The sequence below is a fragment of the Anolis sagrei genome, chromosome X, assembly GCF_037176765.1.
Source record: "Anolis sagrei isolate rAnoSag1 chromosome X, rAnoSag1.mat, whole genome shotgun sequence".
NCBI classification, from domain to species: Eukaryota; Metazoa; Chordata; class Lepidosauria; order Squamata; family Dactyloidae; genus Anolis; species Anolis sagrei.
In genome coordinates this window covers 54,567,070-54,577,594 of record NC_090034.1, presented here as the reverse complement: position 1 = coordinate 54,577,594, position 10,525 = coordinate 54,567,070, and the positions used below count along the sequence as shown (strand labels likewise).

General features: G+C 44.1%; 1 protein-coding gene across 4 annotated transcripts in view; it reads right to left on the bottom strand.

Moving 5' to 3' along the window:
* Positions 1-5,172, bottom strand: part of CELF5 (CUGBP Elav-like family member 5) — a 66,056-nt gene extending 60,884 nt beyond the window's left edge. For 2 of the 4 annotated variants that reach the window (XM_060784989.2, XM_060784990.2), the window contains exon 1: positions 4,735-5,172. In XM_060784989.2, the coding sequence (XP_060640972.2) occupies positions 4,735-5,008 (274 nt within the window). In that variant the 5' untranslated portion in view covers positions 5,009-5,172. Of the gene's footprint in view, positions 1-4,046; positions 4,056-4,204; positions 4,278-4,734 lie in introns of those variants that run through there. The other 2 variants (XM_060784991.2, XM_067473467.1) reach the window with 2 other exon arrangements.
* Positions 5,173-10,525: the final 5,353 nt, after the last annotated feature.

Genomic DNA, 10,525 nt, shown 5'->3' with positions numbered 1-10,525 from the left:
CTGCCACACGTTGCTGTGGCCCATCTGGAAAATAAAGTAATGAGAAAGTGTTGGTTTCTAATCTATGTAATGTCTTTCTGCTTGTGGGTAAACAGTATTTCTTGTTGTTTCTTTGTCAGTGTTGATGTAGAGATTGTCTGGGTTGCCTACTCTGGAACATGCAACATATCATTGTCCTTCTTTAGGGGTCCCTTTCAAATCTTTCATACTGCATCTGTCATATACATATATGTGTGTGTGTGTGTGTGAATGGCTGGATGGCCCTTTGTCAGGAGGGCTTTGATTATGTTTTCTTGCCCTGGTGAAGGGAGTTGGACTGGATGGCCTTAAGGCAGCATTTCTCAACCTGGCAAGTCAAGACCCCGGGGGGGGGGGGGTCACCAGGGGGGTGTCAGAATTTTCTGTTGGTCATGGGGGTTCTGTGTGGGATGTTTGGCCCAATTCCATCATTGGTGGGGTTTGGAATGCTCTTTGACTGTAGGTGAACTATACATCCTAGTAACTACAACTCCCAAATGTCAAGGTCTATTTCCCCCAACCTCCATCTGTATTCACATTTGGGCATATTGAGTATTCCTGTTAAGTTTGGTCCAGATCCATCATTGTTTGAGTCCACAGTGCTCTCTGGATGGAGGTGAACTACAACTCCAAAATTCAAAGTCAACGCCCACCAAACCCTTTCAGTATTTTCTGTTGGTCATGGGAGTTCTGTGTACCAAGTTTGGTTCAATTCCATTGTTGGTGGAGTTCAGAATGCTCTTTGATTGTAGGTGAACTATAAATCCAAGCAACTACAACTCCCAAATGACAAAATCATAATTTTTTGAGTGATGGTCACTCCTTGTGTAGTGAGACATTTTGTTGCCAAATGTGGTGTGATTTCGTTCGTTGGTTCTTTTGTTTTTAAGGTACTCATTATGCACAGAGCATTTAGATAGATAGATAGATAGATAGATAGATAGATAGATAACAATAATAAAGGAAAGAGAGAAGGAAGGAAAGAGAAAAGGGAAGGAAGGAAGGAGGGAGAAAGAAATGGGAAGGTAAGGAAGGGAGGGAGGGAAGGAGGAAGGAAGGAAGGAAGGAAGGAAGGAAGGAAGGAAGGAAGGAAGGAAGGAAGGAAGGAAGGATAGGATAGGATAGGATGGTGAGAGAGAGGAGAGCCTGAGAAAAGAGCCCAAGGGGCTGAATATGGCCCCTGGGCCTGGGTTTGCCCATACCTAATCTATACTATATGACTTAAGATCTAAATCCATCAAATTAATGGATACCTAAAGCCTGGCAGCACCTACTTAGTCTGCCTCCCATAGCTAACAATTGCTACTATATATGTATTTTTTTAAAAAAATTAAAGGAAGTACAGAAGAAGCATACGTCCCTATGCTGTATGGGTCCCTGCACATGTCCCAAACTCATGCCATGTTCACGCAACATGCCTTTAAGCGATTCGGATAGATCTCAAATCCGGAACCGCCATTAGGGCAAGATCAATGAGCCGTTGCTGGAGCAACAGCATTCTTGACCCGGTTGGGATTTCATTAGCTTGAAGGACCAGGAAGATATATATATGTATACACACACACACAAATACAAACTCACACACATACATAAAAAGACTTAATGCAATTGCAAATACACACTCACATATCTATACATAGACAGAGCAATTGCTGCCGAGGGAGTTAAAAGTCCTGCCCAGCTGTTGCTGTCAAAAGCCTTAAATACACACAGAGGGAGAGAAAGGAGGGGGAAAGAAAGAAAGCGAGGGAAGGACGGAAGGAAGGAAGGAAGGAAGGAAGGAAGGAAGGAAGGAAGAAGAGAGGGAGATTTGCCTCTAGGCCAAAGAAATACATTACAGCACTGAAAGGGAAGCAATGGGGAGGTTGGGGAAAGAAAGGATAGGGAATAGAAGGTAAGGAAGGATGGGGTCTGGAGGGGCAACAAAGGAACCCCCCCCCACTCAGCTCTGCACCCCCTCATTCCAATTTGTTATGGGGGGATGGAAAATGAAGGACAAGGTTTGAGGGGGGTTTGTGGCACATGGAAACTGCAGTAGAAGTTGGGAGGTGGGGTTGGAGGAGATGACAGCACTCAAAGAACCCTCCCCAAATTGGGGGGGGGGGTTGCATGGATAGAAAGGGTGCAGGTAGGCCCGTAGCCAGGATTTTGATTCGGGGGGGGGGGGGGGGGGCTGAGGATCTACCCTAGCAAACCTTCTGTATCATTATCCCAATACCCCCATTCATATGGGATATATTGAACATGGTGATCAGATCATGATATGAATAAACATAACAGTTTATCAATAATGTACCAGTAAGGCCTTCTCGCAAACCACCCTGAGAATTTCATGGGGGGCTGAAGCCCCTCAACTCCCCCCTCCACTACATGCCTGGGTGCAGGGCTCAATCTTTGGAGAAGGAGGGAGGGAGAGAAGGAAGGAAGGAAAGAAGGAAAGAAGGAAAGAAGGAAAGAAGGAAAGAAGGAAAGAAGGAAAGAAGGAAAGAAGGGAGGGAGGATATAAGGAAGGGAAGGAGGGAAGGAAAGATGATAGAAGGAAAGAGAGAAGGATAGAAAGAAGAGAGGAATACAAGAAGGGAAGGAGGGAAGGAAATAGTATAGAAAGTAAGAAGGAAGGATAGAAGGGAGGGAGGAAGGGAATGATGATAGAAGGAAGGAAAGAAGGAAGGTAAGATAGAAGGGAGATAAGGAAATACTGTAGAACATAAGGAGGAAGGGAAAGGAGGGAGGGAAAGAGGATAGAAGGAAGGAAAGAAGGAAGGATGGGGAAGGAAAAAAGAATAAAAGGGACAGAGGGAGGAAAAAATGACAGAAGGAAGGAAAGGAGGAAGGATAGATGGGAGGGAAGGGTAGGGGAAGGAAAAGATGATAAATGGAAGGGATGGCAGGAGGGAAAGATGAAAGAAGGAAGGAATGAAGGAAGGAAAGATAGAAAGGAGAGAGGGAGGATAGAAGAGAGGGAGGGAGAGAGGGAAGGAAAGGAGAGAGGGAAAGATGATAGAAGGAAGGAAGGAAGGAAGGAAGGAAGGAAGGAAGGAAGGAAGGAAGGATAGAAAGGAGAGAGGAAGGATAGAAAGAATATAGAAGGAAAGAAGGAAGGATAGAAGGGAGGGAAGGATAGAGGTAGGAAAAGAGGATAAAATGGAGTGAGGAAGAGTGGGAAAAATGATAGAATGAAGGAATGATATAAGGGAAGGAGAAAAGAAGGATAAAAGGAAGGAAGAGAAAAAAGACAGAAGGAAAGAAGGAAGGAGGGATATGAGGGAGGGAAGGATAGAGAGAGGAAGAGAGGATAGAAGAAAGGGAAGGAGGAAGTATAGAGGAAGGAATGGGTGATAGAAGGAAGGAAGGGAGGAAGGAAGTGAGGGTAGGAGATAAGATAGAAAAAAGGAAATGAATGAAGGAAGGAATAGAAGGGGAGAAGGAGGAGGGATGGTTGGAAGAATGAAAAGGAAGGAATGGCAATAAGGACAAGGAAAGAATGGGAAGAAGGGAGGGAAGGGCCTAAGGAAGGAAGGAGGGAAGATGGAAGGAAGGGAGGAATAGTGGAAGAGGGGGAGATGAGAGGGGGGGGGGGGAGAGAAGAAAACATGCCAAGGAAAGAAAGGTGTGGGGTAGGGGTGTGTGTGGAGAAATATGGGTGGGCAGAGCACAAATGGGACCCAAAAGGAAGAGAGCGGAGAAAAAAAAAAGCTTTATATCTCAAATATTATAAAAATGGGAAAGCTGGGCGGCCTGAGAGCCATCGGAAAGTGCTCAAGAGGAGGCAGATTTTTTTTTAAAGGGATGGGGCTTTAAATTGGGAGGGATTCGAAAGGGAGAGGTGAAGCATGAAAGGGGAGGGGATATGTGTGTGTGCATTTTAAGAGGGGGGAAGGGCTTAGGAAGGTGGAGATGGGATGTGGGAGCCTGATATTGATAAGCCAGGGATTTCAGTCATGGGCTACACATAATAATAATAATAATAATAATAATAATAATAATAATAATAATAATAATATAAAAGAATCATAACAATGCCTCACCTTTGTGCATGCCTGTTAAACAGATATTGATAAGCGGGGGGGGGGGGGTCTCAGTCATGGGGTACAAATAAACATGATGATTATATTAAAATAAAATAATAATAATAATAGTAATAATAATAATAATCATAATAATCATAATAATAGCAATGCCTCACCTTTGTGCATGCCTGTGTAGCAGATATTGATAAGCTGGGGTACAAATAAACATGATGATGATGATGATGATAGTAATAGCAATGCTATCACCTTTGTGCATGATTTCGATAAGCGAGGGGTCTCAGTCACGGGGTAAATAATAATGATAAATAATAATAATAATAATAATAATAGCAATGCCTTACCTTTGTGAATGCCTGTGTAATGGATACTGATTGGGGGGGGGGGGGGGGTCTCAGTCATGTGGTACAAATAAACATAATGATGATGATGATGATGATAATAATTGAAAATAATAGTAAAAATAATTGCATAATAATAATAACAATAATAATAATACCAATGCCTCACCTTTGTGCATGCCCGTGTAACAGATATTGATAAGCTGGGGTACAAATAAACATGATGATGATGATGATGATAGTAATAGCAATGCTATCACCTTTGTGCATGATTTTGATAAGCGAGGGGTCTCAGTCACGGCGTACAAATAAACATAATGATAATAATGATGATGATGATGCCTCACCTTTGTGCATGCCTGTGTAGCGGTCTTTGAGGACCGTGAGCTCGTAGATCTGTCCGAACTGCTCGAAGAGGGGCTTGAGGTCCTTCTCCTCGAGGTTGCGGGGGATCTGGCCCACAAACAGCTTGATGGCGTCGAGATCCTTCATGCCCTCGGGTTCCCCACCGCCACCGCTGCTCATAGGGGAGGCGCGGGGAGGCGGCGGTGGCGGAGGATGCTGCTGCTGCTGCTGAGGCGGAGGATGCTGCTGGGCTGGCTGCCTGGGCAGCTTTGCCATCCCCCCCAAACAGCGCCCCCCTTCCTCCTCCTCCCCAAAGCACAGGCAGGAAGGATGGAGGGATGCTGAGGAGGAGGCGGAGGATGCTGCGAAAAGGGATGCAGGCAGAGAGGAGGAGGCCGCTCAGCATCAGGACCACAAAGGGATGGAGCCTGCCTGCTCTGCAGCGGCGCCACCTGGCTGAGGATGGAGCTGCAAAGCCTGCCTAGGAGGAGGATGAATGAGAGAAAGAGTGTGAGAATGTGTAACACGTGTACATACACACGCCACCCACCCACCCCATTCTCCCTCTCCCCTGTCCCCTACATACTTCTTCTATCAGGGGGTTAGGGAAGGATGGGAGCATGTTGAGAGTCATAGTTGCTTCAGTGTGATGAGAGTCTCCTTCCCTGGAGGTTGAGAAGCAGAGGGTGGATGGCCCTCAGTTGGGGGGGCTTTGATTGTGTCTTCTTGGAAGTGAGTTGGACTAGATGGGCATCAGTTGGGAGAGCTTTGATTGTGTCTTCCTGCATAGCATAAAGGAGGCTGGGCTGGATGGGTATCTGTTAGGAGTGCTCTGTTTGTGTCTTCCTGCCTGGCAGGAGGTTGGACTGGATGGGCATCTGTTGTGAGAGCTTTGACTGTCTTTTCCTGCCTGGCAGAAGGGGTTGGACTGTATGGGCATCTGTTGGGAGAGCTTTGACTGTCTCTTCCTGCCTGGTAGAAGGGGTTGGACTGGATGGGCATCTGTTGTGAGAGTTTTGACTATGTCTTCCTGCCTAGAAGAAGGGGGTCGGACTGAAGGGGCATCTGTTGTGAGAGCTTTGACTGTGTCTTCCTGCCTTGCAGAAGGGGTTGGACTGTATGGGCATTTGTTGGGAGAGCTTTGATTATGTCTTCTTACCTGAAAGAAGGCAGTTTGACTGTATGGGCATCTGTTGGGAGAGCTTTGGGTCTTCTTGCCTGGAAGAAGGGAATTGGACTCTATGGGCATCTGTTGGGAGAGCTTTGATAATGTCTTCTTGCCTGGAAGAAGGGAGTTGGACTGGGTGGTCATTTTTTAGAAGAGCTTTGATTGTGTCATCTTACCTGGAAGTGGGTTGGATTGGATGGGCATCTGTTGGAGGATCTTTGATTGTGTCCTCCTGCCTAGCAGAAGGGGGTTGGACGGGGTGGACATATAATAATAATAACCTTTATTTGTACCCCGCCACCATCTCCCCAAAGGGGACTCAGGGCGGCTAACATGAGGCCAAGCCCAAAATTACAGTACAGCAAAATAAAATAAATAAAATAAAAGTTTTTAGGTCTTTCTTAAAAGCTGCCAGGGTAGGGGCTTGCCTGATCTCACTAGGTAGCAATTTCCAAAGCCGAGGGGCCACAGCAGAGAAGGCTCTCTCCCTCGTCCCCACAAGTTGTACTTGGGATAAAGGTGGGGGTGAAAGGAGGGGCTCCCCAGAGGATTGAACAGATCGTGCAGGTTTATGGAAGGAGATGCGGTCACGAAGGTAGGTGTGTCCCAAACCGTACAGGGCTTTGTAGGTGATTACCTGCACCTTGAATTGGGACCGGAAGATGAACGTCAACTAATTGAGCTCCTGAAACAGGGGGGTAGACCGCTCCCTGTAATTCGCTCCAGTTAGCAGAAATATGTTAGAAATGCTTTGATTGCGACTTCCTTAATGGTGGAAGGGGGATAGAATGGATGGCCTTTGGGGTCTCCAGGTTGCTGGGGATGATGTGAGTGGGAATTGGGGGGGAGGGTTGTGCCAATATTTATTATTTGTTTATTTACGACATTTATATGCTGCCCTTCTCACCCCAGAGCGGCTTACAAGATATATATATATATATAATTACTATATACACACACACACACACACACACACACTAGCTGTCCCCTACCATGCGTTGCTGTGGCCCAATCTGTTGATCTGGAAAATAATGAGAATGTGTTGGTTTCTAATATAGGTAATTTCTTTATGCTTGTGAGTAAACAGTATTTCTTGTTGTTTCTTTGTCAGTGTTGATGTGGAGAGTGTCTCGTTTGCTTAGTCTGGAACATGCAACATACCATTGTCCTTCTTTAAGGAACCCTTTCAAATCTATGATACTATATGTGTGTGAGAGAATCGTATCTATCTATCTATCTCTCTCTCTCTCTCTCTCTCTCTATGGCTGGATGGCTCTTTGTCAGGAGGGCTTTGATTATGTTTTCTTCCCTGATGAAGAGAGTAGGATTGGATGGCCTTAAGTATTTTCTGTTGGACATGGGGGTTCAGTGTGGGAAGTTTGTCCCGATTCTGTCATTCGTAGGGTTCATCATGCTCTTTGATTGTAGATGAACTGTGAATCCCAGTGACTACAACTCCCAAATGTCAAGGTCTATTTCCCCCAAACTCCATCTGTGTTCATATTTGGGCATATAGAATATTTATGCCAAGTTTGGTCCAGATCCATCATTGTCCACAGTGCTCTCTGGATGTAGGTGAACTACAACTCCAAAACCAAAGGACACTGCCCACCAAACCCTTCCAGTATTTTCTGTTGGTCATAGGAATCCTGTGTGCCAAGTTTGGTTCAATTCCATCATTGATGGAGTTCAGAATGCTCTTTGATTGTAGGTGAATTATAAATCCCAGCAACTACAACTCCCAAATGACAAAATCATAATTTTTGAGTGATGGTCACTCCTTGTGCTGTGAGACGTTTTGTTGCCAAATTTGGTGTGATTTCGTTCATTGGTTCTTTTGTTTTTAAGGCACTCATTATGCACAGAGCATTTATATATATAGATATATAAACAAAATTACAAGATACACACACACACATACTAGCCGTCCCTTGCCATGCACTGCTGTGGCCCACATGGGAGTTCTGTGTGGGAGGTCTGGCCCAGTTCTATCATTGGTGGGGTTCAGAATGCTCTGTGATTGTAGGTGAACTACAAATCCCAGCAACGACAACTCCTAAATGTCAAGATTCTATTTCGCCCAAACTCCACCAGTGTTCACATTTGGGCATATTGAATATTCGTGTAGAGTTTGGTCCAGATCCATCATTGTTTGAGTCCACAGTGATCTCTGGATGTAGGTGAACTACAACTCCAAAACCAAAGGACACTGCTCAGCAAACCCTTCCAGTATTTTCTTTTGGTCATAGGAGAACTGTGTGCCAAGTTTGGTTCAATTCCATCGTTGGTGGGGTTCAGAATGCTCTTTGATTGTAGGTGAACTATAAATCCCAGCAACTACAACTCCCAAATGACAAAATCAATTTTTTTGAGTGAAGGACATACATTGGGTTATTAGGTGTCTTGTGTCCAAATTTGGTGTCAATTCGTCCAGTGGTTGTTGAGTTGTTAATCCCACAAACGAACATTACTTTTTTATTTATACACACACACACATGTCTGACTCTGAGGTGTGGTGCTCATCCCCATTTCTAAGCCGAAGAGCCAGCGTTGTCCGTAGACACCTCCAAGATCATGTGGCTGGCATGACTGCATGGAGCGCCGTTACATACATACATACAGTATATTATATTATTAGTATAATACAATATCAGTATTATATATTACTATATTGTTCTATACCATTATATTGTAATATTATTATTAACTAGCTGTCCCCTGCCACGTGTTGCTGTGGCCCAGTCTGTTGATCTGGAAAATAAAGTAATGAGAAAGTGTTGGTTTCTAATATATGTAATTTCTTTATGCTTGTGGGTAAACAGTATTTCTTGTCAATGTTGATGTGGAGAGTGTCTGGTTTGCCCACCCTGGAACATGCAACATATAATTGTCCCTCTGTAGGGGTCCCTTTCAAATCTATGACACCATATCTGTGTGTGTGTGAATCATATCCATCTGTATCTATATCAATGTCTGGATATCTCTTTGTCAGGAGTACTTTGATTACGTTTTTTTGCCCTGATGAAGGGAGTTGGATTAGATGGCCTTTATTTATTTATTTATTTGCATTATTTCTACCCTGCTCATATCAGCCCGAAGGCGACTCAGAGCGGCGTACACAATGGGCACAAGTATTTTCTGTTAGTCACGGGGGTTCTGTGTGGGAGGTTTGCCCCGATTCTGTTGTTCGTGGGGTTCAGAATGCTCTTTGATTGTGGGTGAACTGTGAATCCCAGTGATTACAACTCCCAAATGTCAAGGTCTATTTTCCCCAAACTCCATCTGTATTCATATTCAGGCGTATTGAGTGCTTGTGCCAAGTTTGGTCCAGATCCATCATTGTTTGAGTCCATGGTAGTCTCTGGATGTTTTAGGTGAATTGCAACTCCCAAACTCAAGGTCAATGCCCACCAAACCCACCAAACCCTTCCAGAGTACATTCTGTAGTTCAGGTACATTCTGTTGGTCATGGGAGTCCTGTGTGCCAAGTTTGGTTCAATTCCATCATTGGTGGAGTTCAGAATGCTCTTTGATTGTAGGCAAACTATAAATCCCAGCAACTACAACTCCCAAATGACAAAATCATAATTTTTTGAGTGATGATCGCTCCTTGTGTTGTGAGACGTTTTGTTGCCAAATTTGGTGTGATTTCGTTCCTTGGTTCTTTTGTTTTTAAGGTACTCATTATGCACAGAGCATTTTTACATATAGATAGATAGATAGTACATGTAATATAAAATATATATCATATTATTCTTATATTATATTAGGTGCAGTTTGGAATTGTATTTTAATACAACACAACATTTCTATTTTATGATATCGTTTCAGCACATTTGCACAAAGTATTGGATTCAGTTTGCAAGAAAGCAGATCCCACCTCGACCATTTGCAGCAGAATATACTGCTTTGAAGCTCCTTCTCTGGAGGCTTTTGAGCTGGAGGGCCATTTGTCGGTGGCCACCTTCCATCTTGTCCATTTCCTCCTTGGATTGTACAGACACATTATTCTAAAGCAGAATACAGCGCGACAAGGATTTTCCTCGATCCAGACACTAGATTTCTATTGACACAGATTGGGATAAAAACCTCCCCAAACTACAACTCCCAGGATTCCCTAGCCTTGAACAACACTTAAAGTGGGGTCAAACTGCATTTGCGATGGACTGAGTGCACTTTAAAAGGAGCAAAACCCTAGAGTGGGTGGATTTGCTGCCCTAACTGCCATTGGGATAAAAAACAACCTTTTTACTAGGCTGCTTTTAAATCCTGCCCATTAGCAAATTTGATGCCGAAAGGACTGGTATTTAAGAGTAGCCCTTTTTGGGGGGAATCGCATGCAATTTGCTAATGTGAAGCGGGATTTACACAGGCCTCCTTCTGCACTTTTTTATAGACCTCCTGAATATTGATTTTGCTCCCATTTAGAGCCTATGAAATCCCCCTTCCCACCCCTCAAGTTGGCTTTCGTTAAATAGATACCATTTATTTGTATTGTCTGCAGATATTGTATACTCTTTTCCATCAGAGGGGTGGAATGCAACTCTACGAATCTGACCCTAAATGTTTCACTGATCAGAGTCAGAACGACAAAATATAGTCTCTAAATCTATACACATAGTAAA